We start from the raw sequence: 26204 nt of genomic DNA, 5'->3' as shown, positions 1-26204 counted from the left end.
TTAGCACCAAAGAAGAATGGAGAATGGAGGATGTGCACAGATTCGTGAGCTATCAACAAGATCACAATCAAGTACAAATTTTCATTGCCAAGGATAGATGATATTATGGATTGTTTGAGTGAAGCTGTGTATTTCACAAAGATAGATTAGAATAGTGGGTACCATCAGATTCACATTAGAGAAGGAGATCAGTGAAAGACTGCTTTCAAGACAAGGGAAGGATTGTATGAGTGGTTAGTCATGCCTTTTGAGCTAACCAATGCACCAAGCACTTTCATGAGGCTCATGAATGAGGTATTGAAGGAGTTTTTGGGTAAGTATGTCATTGTTTACGTAGATGATATTTTGATCTTTAGCAAGACATAGGAGGAGCATTTGATGCATATTCATAAGGGGTTTGATAAGTTGAGGGAAGAAAATTTGTTGATAAATCTAAAGAAGTGTAATTTTTTGAAGGAGTTGGTGTACTTGGGATTCATAGTATCAACAGGTTTAAAAATGAACCCTGAGAAAGTGAAGGCTATCCTCGAATAACCTACTCCAAGGAGTGTGACTGAGGTAAGATCTTTCCATGGACTGGCTAGTTTTTATAGAAAGTTTATCAGAGGTTTTAGCAATGTTTTAGGACCCTTGATTGAAACTATGAGAGAGGATAGGAAAGAATTTAAGTGGAATGTAAGAGCAGATAAGAGTTTTAATCTGTTGAAACTAAAAGTTACAGAGGAGCCCGTTTTAGCACTTTCAAATTTTAACAAGGTGTTTCAAGTAGACTATGATGCTAGTGGTACTGCAATAGGAGTTCTGTTGAGCCAAAAAGTTAGACCTGTTGCTTATTTCAGTGAGAAGTTGAATGATGCCAAAAGAAAATATCTTGTTTATGATCAAAAATTTTATGCTATAGTTCAAGCATTAAAGAAGTGGAGAAACCATCTTCTTCCTAAGGAGTTAGTTTTGTATATTGATCATCAAGTTTTGCAACATTTGAATAGTCAAGGAAAATTGAACCAAAGGCATTTTAAGTGGGTTGAATTTTTGCAGAGTTATACATTTGTTTTGAAACACAAGCATGGGAAGTCTAACAAGTTGCAGATGTTCTTAGTAGAAGAGAGCTTTTGCTGACAAAGTCGCAGATTGAGATGGTTAAGTTCGAGGAACACAAGAATTTGTATCTAGAGGATCTTGATTTTAGTGAAGCTTGGAAGGCTTGTACAGAACTTATTACACTTGAGAGGACAAATGGTTGGATTTCATAATTCAAGATGGTATGTTGTTCAAAGGATGTCAATTATGCATTCCCAAAAGTTCTATGAGAGAGAATCTCATGAAGGCGAAGCATGGTGGAGGGTTCGTTGGACACTTTGGTAGAGATAGGACCATTGCTTTGGTTGCTGAAAATTATTAATGGTCACAGTTGCAACAAGATGTGAAGAAGTTTGTGCAAAGTTGCAGAGTATGTCAGATAGCAAAAGGAGTGAAGCAGAATACTAGGTTGTATCAACCATTACCTGTACCAAAGAAGTTGTGGGAGGATGTCAGCATGGATTTTGTTTGTGGTTTACCAAGGACACAGCGAGGGTATGATTCTATATTTGTGGTGGTTGACAAATTTTCAAAAATGGCACATTTCATTCCCTACAAGAAGACTATCGATGATGTTCATGTGCTGGAGTTTTTTTCAGATAAGTGGTGAGACTACATTGTCTGCCAAAGAGTATAGTTTCAGATCGAGATACCAAGTTTGTTGGGTATTTCTAGCGTACATTGTGGAAGAAATTGAAGACAAATTTGAAATTTAGTTCATCACATCATCCACAGACTGATAGACAAACAAAAGTTGTGAACTGGAGTTTGGGTAATTTGTTGAGATGCTTAGTTGGAGATAAACCAAAGGGCTGGAACTGATTTTACTAAAGGCAGAATTTGTTTACAATAATTCTATCAATAGGAGTACTAGCAAATCACCATTCCAGATTGTATATGGGAACAGTCCCAGAGATGCTTTTGAATGGAGGCAATTGGGTAAAGGAGAAATTAATAGTGCTGAAGAAAAAGAATTTGCTAAACATTTGAAGAATATCCATGAAGAGGTGAGGAAGCACATTATTAAAATGAATACGCAGTATAAAGCTAAGGTAGATGTGAAAGGGAGGTATAAGGAATTTCGGATTGGAGATGAAGTCATGGTTCATTTGAGAAAGGAGCATTTTCCAATGGGTACATATAATGAGCGAAAAATGAAGAAGTTTGGACCGTGCAAGATAGTGAAGAGGCATGATTCTAGAAATGCCTATGAAGTGGAGTTGCCTATTGAATTGAAAATTTCACGAGTATTTAACATTTCAGATCTGATAGAGTATTATGAATGAGGTGATGGAGATGAAGTTGCAGAAGCGCAATGGAGCATTCCAGCACCTAGTTCGGCTACAAAGGAGATTGAGGAGATATTGGGCAGACGTGTTGGCAAAAGTACAAAGAACAAAACTTTTGAAGAGTACCTAGTCAAATGGAAAGGGAGTCCTGTAGAAGATTCATCATGGCTACTAAGGGAGGAGGTTAACCGCCTTGGTTTTCCTCTGACCGCCTGAGACATGATGGGGCCACTTCTAAAATTACCCTGGGTGTCTGATGCCGGAGCATCTGGGTGTAAGAGCAATCTTACATCATCCAAAATTATTTCCTTTTTGTTTCTTGAATAAGGGTTTTGACTCAATGTAGTTATTGTTCTGGGGACTTGCTACTTAGTAAGTCAGTCATACTAGCTCAGAATGTCCTAATTTCAGAGGTGGATGTTCATCTTGGATATATCATCCTACTAGTTGAGGCTTAGTGTCGTATCATGAGTATTTGTGGATTTATTGTGGATTTTTTATGTGCATTTTTGGTATAAAAACTTCAGGCTCACCATTGAAGACTTTAGAGGCCTCGGATGGGCTCTGAAATGGGGCCGGCTAGTGCTTGTGCAAGACGTGCTCTGTAGATCAAAAGTTGGGGATTCTGCAAAGTGGTATAATAGCCAATCAGAGCAATAGTTCAAAAGTTATGGCCTTCCGAAGTTGGGCCAATCAAAATTTCCAAAATAAATGTCAAAGGTTTATCGGGCCAACTCTATATGTAATTTTAGAGTTAGTTGGTCTCAAGGGTTGGAGTTTGATGTCTAGAAACTTCCCGAGCGGTGTAAAAATGTCTATTTAAGAAATGTCTGTACATTGTCTAGGATAACTCTGGGTGATAGTTCGCAGCTCTATGTTGCAAATTAGTGTAAGGAAGACACCCATGTGGGTTTGCATATTGTACTTCCAAGTTTTGTAATTCTACATTTGCAATGATAATAAGAAGCCCATATTTTGTTATCACAAATTGTTGTTATTTCTTTGTTTTTGTTATGTGTTTGTGGTATTAAAAGGAGCACCCTTCATCAATATCAAACCAACACACGATTATACTGAGAAGGAGGGGAGTGAATCAATATAATAAAAAATTTGCCAATTTAAAACTTTTATCCAAACAATTAACTTCAAATGTTGAAATGAACGATTATGCACATGAACACAATAACACAAGATTTACATAGAAACCCAATGCGGGAGAAAACCACGGCAAATAAATACTTTCTTATATAAACTTTTCTATTACAATTATTTGCAGGCTCCAATCTACTAGAGGCTACGACCTCTAAGTTTATGAGCATCAACTCACTAGAAGCTCCAACTCCCACACTTTGGATGATCCAACCTACTGGAAGCTTTAACTCCCTTTGCTATCTTCATGAGCACCAACCCACTACGCACACACTTATGTTCCACCCTGATAATGTTGCTTACGCAATTGGATAATGGATGCGATCTATTCTTCAATCTATCTAAAGTCAGTCTTTCATTTATAAATGCATATATTACACGCAGTCCACTTCTTTATATATATATAACTTTCTTTCTTTTAGCTCTGATGTATATATAAAACAGATATAAAATCTGATTTATATCATGAATATATTTTCTACTCCTTATAATCCACTGTTGACTTCACTCACGTCTAATTCTTCTTTTCACTCCTCTTACTGACTTTTCATACTCTTTTCTTTTTCCTTTACTCTTTTTTCCCAACATTTGACTCACTTATGCAAGAAAAGAAATCTTTTAAGTTTTTCTGTATCTTTTACTTATAAAGATCATGTCTCTTGAAATGAAAAGTCACAACCTTGTATTAGTTAAATTACTTTGTTGTTAACTTATATAATTGCACCTTTATAAAAAAAAAATTAATTATGTCTCCCCTTTAATCTCATCTTAAGTATACTACTGCTTGTCTTGATTTGATGTTTTAATATCCTTTTAAATTTCAGTCATCATTTGACCTTTTGAGGACTGCATAAACATTGATGACTTCTATATTTTTAATAATCTTTCAATTCCAAAGGTAATATTAATTAATTCTGTCCTTGCTTGATGGAACTTTATCTTAGGACTACTTTAGAATGTCAGGCTTATGGGCACTTGATATGCCAATACTGCTCACACTTAGGTTCGTCATTAAATTCTTCATCATTTGCCGTTACTTTCCTGTTCTGAGACAATCAAACAAACATTCTCTTTGTGCGTATTTGAATACCTGCCTGTTCAAGTTTAATATATTCATTTTGGTTTCCATTTGCCGCAGAAAGAGATATCTCCCAATAGTATTATTTTCTTATTCATATGATTCTCTGTACATGTCAGGCTTTATTACACGACATCCTTCTTTACTTATATATATGGCGGCACACTTTGTGTCAACTCTTTCAGCCCCTTAGTAGGCCATATTCATTTTGCAATCTTTGGCCAGATGTAACATAATAGTTTGATTTATCGAAACATAGAAAATAATGATGTCTATATTTGTCATGGGCGCTTTTATAAATGTTAAGTATATTTCATTCAAACTTTGACTACTTTGACGGCATCTGTATAAGGATACATTCTGTAGTGTGACACTCGAATCATTGATGGGATATTCTATTTTCTTGTCAATGTGTCTCAACAGATTGTCTTGGTATTTATTAGCGGTGCCACTTATATATCACTTTATAATTTCTTCAACCATTTTTGTTGTAAACTCCGCATCTTCCAGAATTTACGATGTCATCTATATAGTTTATGAATTTGTTTGTTTTCTACATGCTTTCTTCAAGATTCCAAACCCGTTTTCTTGTTCTGCACTTCATTTCATTCGATATTGATATGGTCTCTTCTATAAAACAAATACATGGTGCCGTTGATATATTTTATTCCAATCATTGCTGCTATCAAATACGGTGTTTCATAGTCTATCTTATGCACAGCTTATTCGCTGCTTGTGTAGCTGCATATAATATCATATTGCTTTGTCTTATTATTCCTGAGGTAGATGTCTTCACATGGTCACCATTTGTCATGTATTTTGCTGTCTCATGTTTCTCACTCCTCGGTGGCACTTTGTATATTTGATTGCATCGTATCTAATGTTTCTTTTCATATAAAAACTTTATTCTAATTTCAGTTTTATCCACATGAAATACTTCAATTTTCTTTCTTTTCTTTTACAAATAGAACATATCATGATTATTATCTTAGCTGTGTGTTAGCTAGACAAAGTTTAAATCTTTAATTAAACTTTAATGTCTATCTATTTAACCTTTATTGTAGCTGCTAATTTGTTGTATCCTTCTTGCATTGGCTGATTCATTACTCACTCCTCTTTGAAATGGATGATGCTAATCTTATAATCTTGCTCATGCTTTTAACATAAATGACAATATTCCATCAATCAAATCTCAATTGAATTCAGAGCGTGATTACAATTTGTATATGCCTGGAAATCTTGGTGATAAGTCCTCTAACGATTAGTATCAGCATTGTAAGGTGTGGATGCTGCTAAAACTATGCAAATACAGTATTCTATGCCCCCAAATGTGCAATTGTCTCTGATATGCAAAGGAGTGGATGAATGGTATTTGAGTGATCAGATTTGTCAAAGATGTCTTTTAGAATTCTTCAAGACTGTTTATGTTACTCTATCTACCAAAGCAGAGATCCAATCAATGGTAGGTGGATGTTTCTGATGTATATAAATATAGCAAGATTGAATTGATATCTCAGTACATGAATGGACTTTGCCACTGTTATACTTGATCTCCAAATACAGATGGATCTCCAAATTGCCAATGTGAGGGATATCATAGAATATCGTTTCTGATAGTCGCCTATGATATCAAATGTGGTGCTAATATTGTGGCTTACTTGAAGGATTATGGTTGCCAACCAGTTGCACAATGAATGTATGTGTGTCAGTGTAATGAGGTTGTAGATTCAAGACATTCGCTAGTATAGATGTTCATATCTGACTGCTCAAGGGACATATCACCATATATGAAAGATTACTAGCCCAACAAATTTCATTGTGAAAAGTCACCAATCAGCAAGGAGATGTGACTGATTTTCATGTTTCCAATGGTGTCGGCTGTCTCTGATCTACAAATAAGACCACCATTGCAATTGGTCCAATTAGGTCACTAAGTGACTTAATTGAAGTAATTATCAGACTAGAGGGATCTCTCACCTCTGAAACTACTCTCCAATTCGAATTCCTAAATAGGAATCACAGACACAAGAAGATGAATTGCTTAATTGATGGCAATGATTAGGCAATGATCTTCCATCAAGAACAATAAAAGATGGAACTGTAATACCTACTAAGAAAAGGGTCCGCTAACCAAAATGGGTGCCACAAACTTAAAATCATCTCTACTAGTGTAAATAATTAATTATTATTACACTTTACTTAAGTTTACTTAGGAATATGCATAGTCACATGAGTTGTCTTGTTGACAACACAGGAGTTAGCAACTTATTTGAGCACATGGTGTTTACAACATCTCTTTTTGAGATACACTTATGTAAACTTATCCTCTCATCATCGCACAAACTCCTGTGCTCAATGGAGGATAATCCACTCTTGGTGGACATATGCTTAGTTGTGATTTTTATCTCTTTGCTGACTCCTAGTCATTCTAGTTGTCTTTATTTACAAGCACTTCTAGTGTGTATTTAATCATCTGATATCCATTATCATTTTGATCATTATTGAGATTCTCATTTGATCATCATTTGTCTCTCTTGTGCTATCTATTGAGCTTCTTAAATCTTGATATTGAATTATTGCCTTAGGCAAATTCTTACATGGTATCAGAGCTATACCAAATTCTTACAATCTCCAATTCAGTTTGAGATTCCAGATTGGCACAAGGTGAATTATTTGAGAAGTAAAAAACATTTTGAAACATAAATCAAAGCCTTCTATGGAAAACTTTATGGAAGGCAGAAGCTTCATGGGAGAACCAGTTATTTATGAATTTGTGTCTTTTGTTTCCAATGCTTTGAGGAGAAAGCATTTCTGGAAGGGAGTTCTTATGGTATCTATTACATAGAATGGTCCATTTTTGGGGGGATGTGTCCTGATTCTCTCCAGTCATATTTCCTCCCTTGCATAGATATATTATATACTCACACTTAGTCTTTACAACTCTCATACCATCTCTTTTTTTATATTCATATTAACTATGCTGCAATCCATCATTTAATCATCTTTATTTCATTACACGTACAGTCAAGGACACTGTAAAAAAAAGTGAACTACCTCTCATGGTGACAGCATTCTGCTAAACCTGCATCAAAATTTCTGCAAAGCAAGTTGTATGCATTCTGTTTCCAACAAGACACAGAAATTTCTATTTAGTAAAGAAAAACCATTAAGATGTTTCAAACCAAAATCAGTTTATTGCCTCACGGAATACTGTTTCCCCAACTTCTACCTACCTGAATTGACACTATTCTTGGGTAATGGGGAATTAATTGAGCAAGCCTGCAAAATTCCATTACACCATAAGGTGTCTCATTACTAACCCCAACATATCTGATCTGCAAGACATTACAGTCATTGTGGAAGCACAAACAAAATAACTTATACTGAAACAACAAGATAAGGTGCTAAAATTGATCATGATGCATACATACCTTCCCAGCATTAAAAGCCCTCCCAAGAGCTTCTAGTTGCTCTTCTATTGGCACTGCCGCATATTTCTGTGTAGGATCATATTCTGTTTCTCCAAACATGGGTACATAGCTGCAATTATGGATCCAATATAAAGCTAAAAGAAATGTTTAAAACATAACTACCTTACAATTTTGTTGTATTTAAGTGCAAATATATTCAGAAAAATTCAAGAAATCGTCCAACAAATGAATTATAAGGAGAAATTCAAAACAAACCGGTCAGGCCAGTGGATCTGATAAAGATCAATATAATCAGTACCTAGCCGCAACAAACTGTAGAATGTCCATGAGTACATTTCAGTCAGGATAAGAACAAATTGAGCAAAACATTTAAATAGCCAATTGTTAATACTTTTCTTAACACTCCATCTACAATTTGGATGATAAAGATTTATACATTATCAGGAAACCAATAAGTAGGAGATGCACTATCTAATGTAAATCATCGTAGGCCTTGCTTAGCATTGCAGAAGAGAAATTAAATGAGAAGAATGCACTTTTCATTTGGTGAAACCTTCAAATTTTTAATTAATTAAATGCCAGTATTATGTTCACAGATCCCATCACAATTTAGGGAAAATAAAATAAATTGTAGAATAATTTTTCCTATTGCTAGGCATAAAAAAACAGAATTTTGGTGCATAACTGTTGATTAAGAATAATGATAATTAAATGGATAAGAAATGATTCCAAATAAATTATACCTCTATAATTTTCAATCAATCTTTTGTGTTTGACAAAGGTTTTTAAGCAATTATACTTATTCTATAGAAAGTATACTCACATTTTCTTGAAGAATTTGCCAATTAGCCAAAAAATGTAAGGCCCTCTTCTTTTGTAATCTCTCCAAGAGCTTGGTTAGCTGTAAAGACCTGAACTGGCTTCTAACTGAAATGCTCATACACAACTGGTATTCTTGTATTTTCTTTGGTGCTTTCCATTTTTTGTAATTTTTTGAAAAAATGTTTTTTTTTTTTTTTTGTATTTTTTCTGGTTAAGTAAAAATGCTTTGAAGAAATGACTGAAAACTAAATACAAATTCTCACCACTATGAAACAAAATATATAAATCTGATTGCTCAATTGTAAAAATAATGACAAATGGGAACCTGAATTTCAATTCACTTTGCACAATGTATTGGCTCCACAAATCCTCCAACTCGCAAATGCCTGTAGCAACAGATTTGAAACACAAATGCCTCAGGAGAAGATATACGGCAGGTTTCCAGTATTGCAGAACCTCAATGATGAATAACATCCTCCTTAAATGACAAACTAACGCCTCTGATCATTGACGTGGATCCTCCCAAGTGCTCAGACCAAAATGGTAAATTCCCAAAATAGTAATTCCTCAACAAAGACCCCCAAATCGAAACGTCATCTCACGAGGGTCACAATGATAAGCTGACAAAACCATAATCCAGAAACCTGCTAAATCGGGGACATTACATTAGCCTAATTTTCTAGCCTAAACTAAAGTGAGGAGATGGTACTTAGCTAGAGAGTTGTTCTAAGTTGTAAAAGTACAACTAGAGCCCCAAGAAGAAGCCCCCCAAGGGCTAAGTATCTAATCACAATCTCTCCTTAAGAAGGGGATTAATTTGGCCAATTTAGAATCTTATACTTCATAAATAATTTGCAGTAATTAGATAATATCTTACTTTTACTAATAATTTTACCTATATATTTTGTGTAATAGTAACATCTATTGCAGGTTTATTTGCCAAGGATAAAACCTACATCAGTCCAGGTAGTGGTGACATTACAGTTGTGTCAGAGCGTAATTGATCCAGAGTGTCAAGGAACATCGAAAAGGAAAAAGAAAAAAAATTTAAAAATCATATTTTGTATGTACAAACTTGTGCAGCCTGTGCAATTGCAAAGCCTATAAATCAAAAATTCAGCCTCTATTTACCATTGCCTATTCCTAATAAACCATGGCATTTTGTTTCAATGGATTTTATTTTTAGACTTGCAACTACAAGACGAGGACACAAGTGTGTATACGTGGTGGTAGATAGATTTTCTAAAATGGCTATCATGCTGACCTATTAAAATGATTTTGCGGAGTGCACTACCAAGCTATTTTTATAACATGTTTAAGTTCATTTTGGTTTGCTAAAAAGTATTATTTCTAATAGCAATAGCAAGTTCATAAGTAAGTTTTGGTCTTAACTATGGGCTAGAATGGACACAAAGTTGACAGGGTCCACAACATTCCATCATCAAATAGATGGGCAGACAAAGGTGGTGAATTGAATGATTACTCATATCTTGCGAATGTATCACTACAAGCATCCTTGCACATGGGATGAGAGCTTGCCTTATGTACTATACAGCTACAACCATGCACTTTGTTTACCACCTATAGCTATAGGTACTTTAATGCTATTGAATAAGAGTTATAATAGATATAAGTAAATGCAAGCAACATCGGAGAACCGCCATATATTCCATTAATATTAGTCAAGGTTTACATCAGGTGATACAGACAACACCAATGACAGCAATGATAATGATGATCTGAACCGTTACGAACATAACTACCTACCCCTCAGCCATTAACACAGCATTATACCCGACAACATCATTCCCCTCAAAAAGAAAGTTGTCTCCTAACGACATACAATCCAAATCGAATGGTGGTGAAACCTACACTACATTGTACAAAAGAGAAAAGAAAATCAGGATGGGAGAAGCTAAGAGTGCGTCCTTGATGTCATAGTGGTGGATAAGGGTAGTGGAGTGAATGATAAGCGAACCTGCAACTCGTACACCTATTGTGTTTTGAGTTGCAAGTCCCAATCTACGACCAACTTCTTTTACACCATCATAGTTGTCTCTAGTAGTTATTTCTCCTTGGCATTGAGCTCTTCCATAGAACTCATCACGCATGACTCTAGCACAACCTTATCTTCCCTAGCCTCCTCCATCTAATGTAATGTTCTTGTCATAAATAAATAAATAATCTACGCATTGTTTATGGGCCGATTGATTCAATATATCTCAGACCCATTTTTATTGTTTCCGTAGGCCTTCCTGTTGGCTATCTTTGTAAACCCTCGATAGTTCCTTCGAAGGGTATTTAAACACGGCATATAGGTAGTAGTTGTCATGTGATTTGGATTGTTTTCTTTGTACTACAATTTCTTGTTGGAGTTCTCTATTGTTCGTCATTTCGGAAGTGAAAGATCTTCCCTACTTGGCTAGTTCGGTTTCAGTGCAACTCAAGCCTCACCCTATTCTGATTCTCTGTATTACATTGCTTCAGGTTTGGCACATCTAGAGCACCATCATTGTCTGCTAATATATATTTACAGTTGGAAAGATAAGAGGAGTAATTGAGAGGGGAGGGGTGAATTAGTTACCACAAAAATAAATCCCAGATCCCTTAGATGTCAATACAAATCAAAACCAAACTCTGTTGAAACTAAAAATACTGTTGTAACTCAGCACTGAATCACTTGGCAAACACTTACTCGGCAATTACTAAAATAAATGCTTCTTAAGATGTTTAATGTTATTAACCACAATTAAATTAGTTGCAGAAACATAAAGCAAATAACATGAACACATATGACACCAGGATTTAACGTGGAAACCCAATTTGGGAAAAACCACCAATTGCAACTAGTTATTGTTTTTCATGCTTCTGAAGTGAGCCCTATTAGAAGCCAACCCTATTAAAGGTTACAAAACACATTGTTAGGTGTGACCCTGTTAAAGGATTTAATCACACTATTAGGAGTGGCCTTGTTAGAGGATTTGGCAAATAGTTGTCAAGCTAACTCTATTAAGAGATTTGTTACACTGCTACAATTATGAGAGAGTAACAATGATATGACCTAATTGCTAATGCAACTATATTGCTGATTTCAAATCTCTGTTCTGGCTTGAATACTTGATCCTCCTTGATCATATAAAACTTTGCAGCTTGGTCAACTCTGGATACTCTGCTATCCTTCCAATTCGCTTCCTTGGTTTATCTTTTCAATCCCACGCTTCTCTCTTTCAATCCCACAACTTGACCTTATATCTTTTGCCTAGTCAAGTCGGCTTGAATACACTTACAAATATTCAATATTCATCCCTTAAGTCAGTTCAACTTAACAAATAAATTCATCAAACTAAATATGTTGATTCAAGAAAATTCTTCGTTAGCTGACCCAACTCGGTCAACACTAACTCAGAAAAGACTTTCTTCAAACTTCTTTTGTTAACTATGTGAACTTAGTTAACACTACATCCTGAACTGAATTTAAATTGGCAACCGTGTGAGCTCGGTTAACACTGGTTCTATGCCAACTTCTCTTTGGTGCCCAAGTGAACTCGGTAGACACTGCCTTCCTGCAAACTTCCTTTGATGCCCTACTGAACTCGGCAAATGCTGTCTTTGAACATGATTATCCCTAGAATGCTTAGCAGGCACTGGAAACTATCTTCATTGCCCGAGCGAGCTCGGCAGACACTGACTCATAAAGACTTGACATTTTGTGTAACATCAAAGACAATATACAATTGAACAATTGTTATCAACAATTTACATTATTTAGATTGCCCAACTTTGTGTTGATTTATGTTTGTTATTGGCAATTCTCTTAAATCGTAGTGGATTTGGCATCGTGGAAGGCACACACACTCCACTATTCCTTGGCGCAGATCTATCCCCATCCATATCGAAGGGCAGCCATACTACCCACCAACAACCATCACCCCGCCGTACACCATCACAATACCTCTATCGTATGCCAACACCTCACATTTCCTAGTCGTACAAACATCCTTTCATATTACTGTAAGAAACCTAGCCAATATCACTAAACGGTCACATTACGTCCACTGTATGGACTTACACTCCACCTGCATGATCTGAATTTTTTTGCCATACAGACATACCATTCCAACTTCACTATATGAACAACTTGCTATCACCATACAGCACTCATTGGTCCTGGCTAACGTACGAACAATGCAAGTTCCAATTGATTCACCACATGCAAGGAAGTATATACATTCTTTAACCAGAAATCTAAGGTCGATGGGCATAGGAACATTATAGTGGTATCAGAGCCAAAGATACCACCAACCTATGGACAATGAATGAAAGTTTATAGCTAGGGATCCCACTCAGTTAATAGAATGGAAGATCAAGAACCCACTCCTATGAATGTCATGGCACTATTGAGGGATCTTTCGATTTATCACGCACAGATCAATGACACTCAGCGACTTATGGAAGAAACTATCTAGAAATTGGTAGACAATAAGATATCTAGGGAACAAAATGGTCACAATACCAACTCAATTTCAGGAAAGGCAAATCCTCATCCGACACACTCTCAACCATCTATGTTGACTTTCCCTCCACGGATGGAGGAACCACATAGAGGAAGGCAACCAACTTTCGATGAAGTTCAAGAATAATTGAAAGAAGACTGGAAGAATGCAAACTTTGAAGAGGATATATCCTACAAAGATTACACAGAATTGAGAATGCGATATTACAGAGGTGAAAATTGAGGATATTTTAACAATAATCTCAAAAGAAAGTTGAGTAAAGTGCCATGTCCCCTCTTTAGCTCTGTCTAGCAGTGATATGAGAGTTAAGCTATTATGGAGTCTCATAGGCTAACAGTGGTGATCAGGGACTCAGTCAGGGTTTTCAACATCCAGATTTGGTATTACTGGCAGTAGTAGATCAATTGAGAGCAGTTATTTGATTTTAGGAGGTAGTTCCTTAATTGTAAGACATTCCTACCTTTTAGGAGGTGGTGATGTTTCTAGAATTGAGGTTCTATGAGATCACCCCCTGGTCTCAATTTCAGGAGATTTAGGTGTGTTCCCTATTTTTTAGGAGTATCCCTAGATTTGAGGGTGAGACTGCCAGTTGGCCCAGGTTGTCAAACATCAGTCATAGGCAGGTGACAAACTTAGTTTCATGTTTTAGAGGTATTTGGGTTGTTCCATGGCTACTTGGGAAATATTTTAATATATTTAAATATTCTCCTAAGTTAGCATTTTAATAATTTAAATAAGGCTTAGTGTTTAGCAATTTTGGAGTAATAAGGAGTTGTTTGGCTCTATTTGGATCAATTTTCCATTCTGTGATAGCTTATTGGAAAGAGCTCAGTCTCTACTATTTGATTATCACTTGCCGCAACTTATTTGATGCTTGGAGCTATTTGTCATTAATAAAGTAATGATTTCCTTCTATTAGGATGCCTTTATTGGGAAAATAATGTTATATTATAAAGTTCAAATGAAATCCACTTTAGGATTCTTTTAGGGTTCAATTTGCCTTGGAGAGGGAATATATGGAGATGGTAACCTAAAGGTGAGTATCTTTTATCATTTTGTCAACCTATTTTGGACATCATTGCTCTGGAAGAGCATTCCTCACCTAGGACGCAAACCCTAGAGCTGAGAGCAGATTTGTTGGGATATAGCCCTCAACAAGATCAGATTCGAAGGTTCTTATGCATACAGTTTGATCAAGGCAGAGGATCGATTTCTAGTATTGCAGTCACACTTTGCAGGTAGTGGATTTTTAGGGAAGGCGGCCACTTTGGTTCAGCCTGGCGTTTCCTTATAGCAACTCACGTGAGGAATTCTAGGGTGTTTATTTGCAACAAACTGGATTTGTTTTATTGCAGAAGCTTGAGCTTATCATTTGAACTTGTTTGGTTGTAGCCAGTTCCCATCTTCAACTAGTGGCAACCTTGTTTAAAGTACATCTATATGGGTACTATTTTGAAATAAATCAGACTCTGCTGATATGATTTTAGAATCATTTCCAAATTAGTATGTATTGTTGCATATGATTTCTATCACTTCTATTTTATCAGTTATTGTTATTTGTTCACTGTAATACCTTTATTCTGAAAAATAAATAAAGAAACAACATCCTTCTACAACTTCTGTCTAGTTGTATAAGATCAAAGAAAAATCTCCAGGAAAATATAATTTATATAATCAAACATCATAGCAGCAGCAGAACAAATATCCATTTGGGATATTTCATAAAGTAAATTTGTCACCATTTGACGGATCCGGATCCACATTTGCCCAAGAAAGGGTAATTAAAGTTGATACTTACTTCTAGCTTAATCCAATGCCGAAAGCAAAAGCAATTAAATTTGCAGCACTCCACTTGAAGGGAGTAGAACATGAATAGTGGCATCATGGCATTATTACACTAGGGCATTACCAAGTAAATACTTATAAAGAATTCACTGAAAGATTGATAGATCGGTTTGATGGTAAAGTTCCGAAACTTAATTTTAAAGAATTGGCACAATTGAGGCAAACTGGATCGATCAACTAATACATCACGGAACCTCAGAAACTCTCTGTTTTGGTTACAAACATTTCTGAAAGGAGACGGATAGTGCTCTTCATGGATGGACTGACAAAACCCCTGAGGGGTTGGGTAAAAGGTTTGAATCCTTCTACCCTTTCGGAGGCTGTAAAAAGGGCACAAAGCATGGCATCATCATCGACATCATCCTCTCGAGGTAACTCCCACTATAAATTGTCAGTATTTCCAAGGGACAAAGATAACAAACCTCTACCAAAGAAGCATTCATTGGACAAAGCTACCAAACAGAAGCTCCGAAGGAAAAAATTATGTTTCAATTGTAAGGAGTCATGGGAACCTGGGCACAAATGCCTCGCTAAAGGGAAAATACACTACATCGAGGTCGTTACTGATGTCTGATAATGAAGACAATCAAGAGACTCTAGCCACAACGGACGGTCACCCACAAGAGGCCTCCAAAATGGTTAATTTGAACCCTACGAAGAGGATCATTGCATTGGTACGACGTGGAGGAGCCATCGCCCTAGCTAGGAGCCTGAAATGTACGACATTGCGAGTATGGGGAACAATTCAAGGACCGAGGATAATTGTGATGCTCGATAGCAGAACCACTCTAAACTTCATAAACTCATCTTTAGTGAAAAGAAGAGGTCTACCTACAAAGACGCACGTAGGGTACTAGGTCAAGGTCGCCAGAAGAACACTTTTACCCTGGACACTCTTTGTTCCCCAACTAAGTATTACTATGGCTAATCACACTATGACAGAGGATTTCTTTATAGTAGATCTGGATGATATGGAGGTTATTATGGGCATACAATGGATGGAGTCACTAGATGAATACACACAAAGTTTCAAGCCGATGGAATTCACTTTTGTTGTCGATGGAAAGAAGGTTCTCCATGGGATGGCCAATGAGGGACCGAAGGAAGTTTCAGCACAGCCGATGAAGGCCATTTCTTGACATGATGACATACATGGGCTGCAAATTGCTTTGTTTAGGCAAAACCAATAAAAGGACAACAGACACCCCACCGAGATGATGATCTTCAAACTATCTTAAGTACCCATGATAAAGTTTTTATAGACATTCCTCCTAGCATACCTCCCAATTGTGGTTTTGAGCATACCATCGAGTTGGAAGCTGGCACCAAACTAGTTACCACCATGCCTTGCCACCATCCCCAAAAATTCAAAGATGAGATCAAGAAGATGATTCAGAAGCTGCTCAAGAAAGGATGGATCCATCCCAGCTGTAGCACTTTTGCATCATCAGTAGTATTGGTAAAAAAAGAAGGATTAGACATTGCGCATGTGTGTGGATTACCATGCGTTGAATAAGAAGACAATAAAAAATAGATATTGTATTCCTAGGATCGATGAATTGTTGGATGAGTTGCATTGTGCAGTTTATTTTTCTAAAATAGATCTTTGTTCTAGGTACCATCAGATCTGCATGCGGGAAGATGTGGAGAAGACAATTTTTCATTGTCACTACGAGCATTCTGAGTTCCTAGTCATGCCGTTCAGATTAACGAATGCACTAGCTACTTTTCAGTCTTGCATGAATCACATCTTCAACAAACAATTGCATAAGTACTTGTTGGTATTCTTTGATGATATCCTTATTTACAACAAAACCTAAGATGAACACCTGAGACATTTGGAAGAAGTCCTAGCAGTCATGGAGGCTCAATCCTTGTTCGCCAAGCACTCAAAGTGTGAATTCAAAATGACAGAAATATTATACCTAGGGCACATTGTCAATAAATATGGAGTACAAGTCCATGAGGAGAAGATTCAAGGTATCCTTGATTGGGACCCACCAAAATCACTCTCTGAGTTGCGAGGATTTTTGGACGATGCAGTTATTACTAGAGGTTTATTAAAGGATTATCTTGGCTCAGTGCACCATTAACAGATCTAACTAAGAAAGGCTCCTTCCAGTGGAATGAAAGGAGCAACACACTTTTGATAAGTTAAAAAAAGCAATGAGCACTTGCCCGATTCTCACCTTACCTGACTTCACTCAACCATTCACTCTAGAGTGTGACACATTCGGAGAGGGCATTGACGCAGTATTGATGCAAGATAGACTCCCTAGAACCTATGAGAGTCAGAAGCTTACACAAGCTAAGCACCTATATTCCATTTACGACAAAGAGATGTTGGCCATCGTGCATGCATTGACCAAGCCCTGACAATATTTGGTGGATGCAAAACTTGTCATTTGTACCAATCATAATATTTTGAGATATTTTCTGGAGCAATGGGATCTGAACAAGAGGCAACAAAAATGGGTAAGATTCAAGCTTTTGATTTCGACATTAATTATGTAAAAGGAAAAAACAATCTGGTTGCAGATACTCTGTCAAGAAAACCCACTATCTACTCGTCTCAGATTTCAGCTAACTGGAAAGCACACTTATTGGTGGTATATTCCAAAAACACATTTGCATGTAAGCTAATGGACGGCAACAGTCAAGACGACCGATAAAAGGTGATGGATGACATCATTTACAATAAGAAGCGGATATACTTAGTGCTTGAATCCAAACTAAAGCAGAAAATCTTGAAGGAAATACATCCCTCACCCTTGGTCGGACATCCGGGGTTTCTCAAAACCTATAGATAGCTCAAGGAGAGGTTCTCGTGGAAGGGACTCAAAGATGATGTTTTGCAGTACAGTACAGAAATGTACAATCTACCAGTAAAAAAAATCTAAACACATTTTACCTGTTGGGCTATTGCAACCCTTGCCAATACCAAAACAAAAGTGGGAAAGTATCTCTATGGATTTCATCACTAGACTTCCTAAGGTAAATGCAAAAGATTGTATCTTTATGGTGGTTGGCAGATTGACGAAGTATGCACATTTATTTTCCCATCTCCTCAAATCCAAGCCGCACAGGTAACTGACTTACTTTTACAAGTTTTTCAGCTGTACAGGTTACCCCGAAACATTGTTAATGTCAAGGATGGTCGGTTTCTCAGTATTTTCTGGACAGAATTGTTTCGGTTGGCAGGAACAGAATTGTCGCAAAGTACTAGCTACCACCTTCACATGGACGAACAGGCAGAGATTGTGAACAAATGGCTGGAAGGCTACCTCCGGAACTACATTTCACCAACAATGGGCATGGATCAAATGGATGCATTTAGAGGAATATTGTTACATACAACTTATCACATGTCCATTGGGATGGCATCCTTCAAAGCATTGTATAGGTATGAACCCCTTTCATTTATCGACCTGATCTTGGATGATAGTCACACACTTAGGGCAAGGGATTGGCTTCAAGAAGGGAAAGACATCCTGAGATTCTTGAAAGAAAACTTACAAAGGGCACAGAATCAACAAAACATCTATGCCGATAGACATTGAATCAAGAGAAGTTTTGAAGTGGGAGACTTGGTCTATTACAGGCTCCAGCCATACAAGCAATCCTCATTGAAAGCAAAATGGAAAGAAAAATTGAAGCCATGTTTTTATGGTCCTTATTGTGTAACTCATCGTGTCGGTGAAGATGCCTATGAATTGGAACTTCCAAAAGGGAGCTGCATCCATAACGTCTTTCACATCTCCTGCGTGAAGAAAGCCATAGGACAGAACATCACAGTAACCAAAAATCTTCCACCACTCAATGAAGAAAGGAAGCTCGTGTTAGAACCGGCGGAGATCATTGATGTATGGGAGAAGACTCTACGGAACCATACCCTGAGGGAATACTTGATATGCTGGAAACACTTGCTGCGAGACGATGAAACTTGGGAAGATGAATGCATTCTTCAGCATCCGGCATTGCGATTGCTTAAGGACAAGCAAATTTTGGGACGAGAGGACTATATTGTTCCCATCATAAAATAAATAAATAATCAAAGCATTGTTTATGGGTCAATTGATTATTAATATCTTAGACACATTTTTATTGTTTCCATAGGTATTGTCGTCGGATATCTTTCTAAACCCTCGGGAGCTCCTCTGATGGGTATTTAAGCACGACGTGTAGGTAGTAGTTGTCATGCTCTTTTGATCATTTTCTTTGTACTGCAAATTCCTGTTGGAGTTCTTTGCTGTTCACTATTTCGGAAGTAAAAGATCTTCCCTACTTGGCTAGTTTGGTTTTGGTGGGACTCAACCTTTATCCTATTTCGATTCTTTGTATTACTTTACTTCGGGTCTAGCACATCTAGAGCACCATCATTGTCTGCTAATATATATTTACATGATTTACATTGTCCATATTTGTGTTGATTTATGTTTGTTATTGGCGATTGTCTTAACTTGTAATGGATTCGGCATCGTGGAAGGCACACACACTCCACTATTCCTTGGCGCAGATCTTACCTTCATCTGTACGGACGAGCAGTCGTACAACCCACCAACAACCATCACCCCATCGTACACCATCACCATAAATTTCTCGTAGGCCAACACCTCACATTCCCTAGCCATACAGTCATCCTTCCACATTATCATATGACACCTAGCCAACATCATCGTACAATCACATTTTCCCCACCGGGTGGAGCATTGCAATCACATTTTCCCCACTGCATGGACTTATGCTCCACCCGCACGAACTGAATTTTTTCGTCATATGGACATACCATTCCAACTTCATTGTATGAACAACTTGCTATCACCCTACACCATTCATTGGTTTTGGCTACCGTACGAACAAGGCAAATTCCAGTTGATTCCCCGCATGTAAGGAACTATATATAGTCATTAATCAAAAATGTCGATGGGAAACTTTAATAATCGTATGATATTTCACTCTTCATCAAATCACAAAGCCACGGAAAGTGCGCTCATGCAAGACAAGGAGTTATGCAAATACAATTCGATAATTTATTCTAGAGCTAGATACATCAATGGAATTCGTTAAAACCATAGCAAACACCAGAACTAAAAAAGATCGCACAACCAGAAACAAAGCAATAAACTTTTGGCTCAATCATGATTCCATGAACATAAATTTACAAAACAATGACACATTTAAGCAAGAATCACTACAATCCAAATGCGAATGACACATTTAAGCAAGAATCACTACAATCCAAAAGCATAATTTTATTGCAAAATAACCATGGCAATTAAGGGTCTATCTGGACTTGGGAAGCTCTAGTATCTTCTGGCCCTTGCACGTTTTCTTTTGCCCTTTCCTTTCTTCTCCGGAGGGTGATAGTATCCAACCGGTCAGCCAAGTTGGTATACTGTTTCCGGCCTTATTGGTGACTAGGCTACAAAGGTAGGAATAGTGACCTTCTTCCCTCTACCTTTGGTTGGGCGGGCTTGTGCATGGAAGACCACTGTCTCTATTAGATCAAGTTTAAATGGTTTCCTGATCCAATCCTACGTCATTTTGATGACGTGCCTCGCCTGATGATTAATATCATCATTTTCTTCCTTGTCAACCTCAGCGTTCATTATGAGCCTTTCTCCAATTTTGTCTGCGTTGAACAAAGGGTCGAGCAGCTCCCCTGAGTCTTGTTGTAGTATCTGCAATAGAATCTGGAGCTTTTGAGCCTTCTCCGCCAAATACAAAGTCATCCTACAATAATCCCTCATACAGACATCGTAGTCATTTGTTGCATTCATCCAGTGGTCTTCGATGGTTTCTTCATGCTGAAATTCCTTACCTGCCAGACTTTGGACTCTCCCTTTGTTTTTCTCTACATAGTTTCCCTCTTTGCCTACATGGTTTCCCTCTCTACCTCCATATCTACCCTCTTTGTGGCCCATGCCTCCCTCTCTCAAGCCACTTCACCCTTCACTATGCATGACTTAGTCAACAACTCCGTCCTAGTTGTCTCACATGTGGCTGAGACATGCTCTAAGCACCACAAGGCGTAGTAGCCTTCCATGAAGGTTTGCCCAATCTACCTAACCAAAGCAAGTACTCGAGTCCTCCTAGACTCTTCTAGAGTGTCCACTTCTCCAACATGGTAAGTGACTCTTTTGTAGGCCACCACCTAGACTCGTAGAAAATTTTAAACTCCTCTGAGCATCCTACTCGTACAAACGTCAAGAGTCTCTCTAACTCCTCTATCACCTCCTCCTGAGTCTGTAACCGAGAAGATGCTATCACCCTCCTAGCTCCTGCGACCACCTCTTGCAGGTAATGCTCCATGTCACCCTCTCTAGACTCCATCCTACTACACTCCTATACAAGGCCCTTCTCGACACTCACTGTCGCGAGCATCTCCTCAGTAGGCTCAATGACTAACTCTAGTATAGTCTGGCTTTCTCGGGGGCTCAAAGTCTATCTTCACCAACTCCATGATTATTGGTCAAATTGGTGATTTATTAACCTCCAAATCAATTATCTCCTATGGAGATGGTAGGTCGTGTTGTGGAGAGGTAAGGGTTCCCCCAATCTGTAATATTCCCGAACGGTTTTGGTAATGTTTCCGAAAGTTTCGAAAATTTCCCCAACAGTTTAGGAGATGCTCCCGTGCTACGCCGTCACAGCTCGTGCTACGTGGCCTCAGTTACCCGTGCTGCGCGGCTACTACCCGTGTCGCGTGGCCACTTTCTTGAATAGTTTTGGAGATGCTCCTATGTTGCACGGTCACAGCCCGTGTTGCGCGCCCACTTTCCCAAATTGTTTCGGAGATGCTCTCGTGCTGCACGGCCACTTTCCCGAACGGTTTCGGAGATGCTCTTGTGCTGGGCAATCACAGCCCGTGTTGGGCGGCCTCAGTTGCCCGTGCTACGCGGCTACTGCTCATGTTGCACGACCACTTTCCCAAACAGTTTCAGAGATGTTCCCAACGGTTTCTGCTCTGATACCACTATAGTGTTTCTAACCTACGGATGCCAGTTGAATGCAACTCAAACGGTATTGTATGGTATCCAATGCCTACAGCATCAAAGCTCTGATACCAGTGTAATGTTCCCAAATAGTCTCTGGCCCTTTGCTTTCTATGATGTACAGAGGATCACTACTAAGGATGACCATATGAACAAGGAGGGTGTGCCAAAAAGGGACTGTAAGGTAAAGTTGTTACAATGGTTGTACGATGTCTACACAGCCTGCAAAAGAAGAGACAGTGGTCGTACGATGTCTGCAAGTAACCGTACGGAAGAGGGCAACAAAAGGTGTGAGCTTAGAGTGGTAGAGGAGGCTGATGTATGGTAGATGAGGTGTTTCCGTACGATGGAAACAGAATGCCTGTACGGTTGGAACAAAATATTTGTACGGTGAGAGAGCACAAGTTAGTTAGCCGTACAAAGGGGTAGACAAGCTGGAGGCCGAAGGGGAAAGTATGGGAAGATGGTGTGCTATCATCTGTCTAAGATACACAGATAGTAAATACGTATAGACAATTAAGCTGTTACCAAGTATAGATTCAATAATGGTCAATAATAACAGAGCTCCAAACACAAACAATCTTCAATTCTTGATTTCCCAACAGATGGTGCTCCGACTTGCCAAAACCAAGCAAAGTATTACAGGCAACGAAATAGGGTGAGGGTTGAATCCCACCAAAACCACACAAACCAAATAGGGAAGATCTTTCACTTTCGAAATGACGAACAACAGAGAACCCTAAACAGGAGTTCGCAGTACAAAGAAATAATCAAGAATGCATATCTATGACTACCTACAAGCCGTGCTTAAATATCCATCGAGGAAAACCTTTCCGAGGGTGTACAAAGATAGCTGACGGCAACAGTTACCAACGGAAACTAAAATATAAATCGGTCCAAGATATATTAAATCAATCAAAACCACAAATCCAAATATTAACTTGAGCGCCATATTATTTAATTAAAGTAACTAATTAAAGGTCCTTATATTATTTAATTCTGGGACCAATTAATTAATTAATTTAATTGAAAAAATTATATTAAAATTTGGGAACATGACAAATCCTCGCTGCCCAAAGATTGTCTGTCATCTGATGAAACACCAACAGCTCCCGAATCCCAAATCAAACATGTAGGCAAGACAAGTGAAATGACATCAATCCTCTGCAGCACTACATTGCTATCAAACTTTCGTTGCGCCACTGTGATATAAACATTATCGTATCTTGAGTCACTAGGATCCCAAACTAAACATGCAGGCAAAATGAGTGAATTGTCATCAAACCTCCCTTGGACTCTACTGTCATTAAGCATCCGCTGTGCCACTCTGACATAAATATTGTCGTAGCCTTCACCAAGATCCCAATGACACAAATTGATGCAATCTTTCATGTCATTATATTCAAAAATCTCCTTGGGTATGGTCATGCACACAAACATTGATGCTGGCATAAACTTACCCACTGACACAACCATAACAATCACTTTTAAATTCCTGACGGATAAAACCTTGACAAAGAGAGCTTCAATGTGTAATGATCCTTACCAATGTCTTCTCTAAAAAAAATGATTTTTCTTTCGCTTTGTGCAGAGGAATAGAAGGTCATACAGTTCTGGGGTGTATGGTGTGACCAGGCAACTATACAAGGAGGGTTGTAAGGATGGAATGTTGATCATACGGACCCTTGCACTTGGTCGTACAGTGGCTATCAATGGCCGTATGGGAATGGTTGCATGTCGTACGGTATTGAGACAGTACAATGTGGAGTGCAGGTGGATATATGTCATACGATGGTGAGTAACTAGGTTGTACAATGGCACAAGGATGTCGTATGATGAATGTAGGGAGAATGGAAGTATGGTGAGGGGAGGGGACAAGCAGGCCGTATGGTCGTACGGAATTGTGATGTCCGTACGGTAGCACACAGGGGAGTCAGAAGGATGTATAAAGAGGGTGAGACCAATTGAGGTTGTATGTTCGTGCGATGACAAGAGGACGAACAATGAAATGAAGATGATGATGGACAATGGAGAAGTTTGGCAATGCTGTCTCAAACACAAGCAATATATATTAAAACAAGAATAACTTGCAGATAATCAGAGATCGAACAGATACACACTTGTACCAAATAATTATATTCCACATAGAAAATGATGCTCTGATTTGCCACATTTGAGTCAAGCAATACACAGAATGGAATAGGGTGAGAATCGAATCCCACTGAAATCGAAAAGCCAAGTAGGGAAGATCTTTCACTTTCAAAATGCCGAACAACAGAGAATCCCAACTGGAATTCGCAATACAAAGAAATAATTCAAATTGCATGATTAAAGACTGCCTACAAGCCGTGCTTAAATACCCATCGGGAAACTTTCTGAGGGTGTACAAAGATAGCCAACGGCAACACAAACTACGGAAATAGAAATAAAAATGGGCCCGAGATATATTAAATCAATTGGCCTGTTACAAAAGTTTGGTAAATGATTTATTTTATAATGGGAACATTACAGTCCTCCCGTCCCAAAATTTGCTTGTCCTCAAGCAATTGCAATGCCGAGTGTTGGAGAATGTGATCGCCTTCCCATGTCGCGTCGTACAATGGCAAGTGTTTCCAACGCCCCAAATATTCCTTCATAGTGTGGTTCTGCAAAGTCTTCTCACGAACTTCGATGATCTCGACCGGTTCCAATATGAGCTTGCCTTCTTCATTGAATGGTGGGAGGTCAGTAGCAACTGTGACGTTTTGTCCTATGGCTTTCTTCAGACAAGAAACATGGAAGACATTATGAATACGGATACCCTCCAGAAGTTCCAGCTCATAGGCAACTTTCCCAATGTGGTGAGTTACACGATAGGGGCCATAGAATCGGGGTTTCAGTTTTTCTTTTCCTTTCTCCTTCAATGAGGATTGTCGATAGTGTTGGAGCCGGAGACAAACCAAACCACCTACTTTGAAACTCCTCTTCATTCTGTGTCTTTCGGCGTACATCTTCTGTTGATTTTGTGCCCTCTATAGATTGTCCTTCAAGCATCTCAGAATATCCTGTCCCTCCTAAAGCCAGTTTCTCGCCCTTGGTGCACGGTTGTCTCCCAGAACTGTGTCAATGAAGGAAAGGGGTTTGTACCCATTTAGAGCTTTGAATGGTGCCATTCCGATGGACATATGATATGTGGTATTGTAGCAATATTCCCCGAGATGGATCCATTTGACCTACGCTCGTTGTGCCAAAACATAGTTCCGAAGGTAACCTTTGAGCCATTTGTTCACAATCTCTGTTTGCCCGTCTATCTGCAGAAGGTAACTAGTACTTGGTGACAATTTTTTCCCTACCATCCGAAACAGTTATGTCCAGAAGATATAATGAATCGCCCATCCCGATCACTGACAATGTTTCGGAGTAACCCGTACAAACGAAAAACTTCTCTAAAAAATAGCTCGACAACTTCTGCAGGCTGAAATTTTGAGGGGATGGCGAAGAAATGTGCATACTTTGTCAACCTATCAACCACCACGTAAATACAATCCTTCTCATTCACCTGGGGAAGCCCCATTATGAAATTCATCGACATACTTTCCCACTTATGTTCTAGAATTAGTAGCAGTTCCAGTAACCGGTAGGCAGAGTATGTTCAGATTCGTTCTGTTAGCAAACCGCACACTCTCTCACATACTACAACACGTCCCCTTTTAATCCTTTCCATGAAAACCTCTCCGGTAGACTTCTGTACGTTTTGAGGAAGCTTGGGTGTCCTGCCAAAGGTGAGTCATGTAACTCCAAGATTTTCTACTTCAATTTAGATTCAGGTACTAGGAATATCCAACTCTTATAGTAAATGATGTCATCTACTACTCTGTACCTGTCATCCTTGGCGATGCCATCCATTAGCTCACAGGAAAATGTGTTTTTGGAATATTCTACCAAGAATTGTGCTTTCCAATCTGCTGAAATTTGGGTTAGTAAGCAGACAGTGGGCTTTCTGGACAAAGCATCTACAACCA

The 26204-nt window shown here is 38.3% G+C and overlaps 1 protein-coding gene across 12 annotated transcripts in view; it reads right to left on the bottom strand.

Moving 5' to 3' along the window:
* Positions 1 to 26204, bottom strand: part of LOC149570935 (uncharacterized) — a 281257-nt gene that overhangs the window by 132212 nt on the left and 122841 nt on the right. For all 12 annotated transcript variants that reach the window (XM_089812482.1, XM_089812484.1, XM_089812492.1 and 9 more), the window contains 4 exons: positions 8283 to 8339; positions 8028 to 8136; positions 7830 to 7931; positions 7651 to 7715 (listed from right to left, as the gene is read on the bottom strand). In XM_089812482.1, the coding sequence (XP_089668608.1) occupies positions 7651 to 7715; positions 7830 to 7931; positions 8028 to 8136; positions 8283 to 8339 (333 nt within the window). The remainder of the gene's footprint in view (positions 1 to 7650; positions 7716 to 7829; positions 7932 to 8027; positions 8137 to 8282; positions 8340 to 26204) is intronic.

Source organism: Cupressus sempervirens, chromosome 2, assembly GCF_028749045.1.
Source record: "Cupressus sempervirens isolate cs-2001-9-10 chromosome 2, ASM2874904v1, whole genome shotgun sequence".
Lineage (NCBI taxonomy): Eukaryota > Viridiplantae > Streptophyta > Pinopsida > Cupressales > Cupressaceae > Cupressus > Cupressus sempervirens.
The sequence above is the reverse complement of the archived record's forward strand: the minus strand, read 5'-3'. Positions and strand labels throughout refer to the sequence as shown.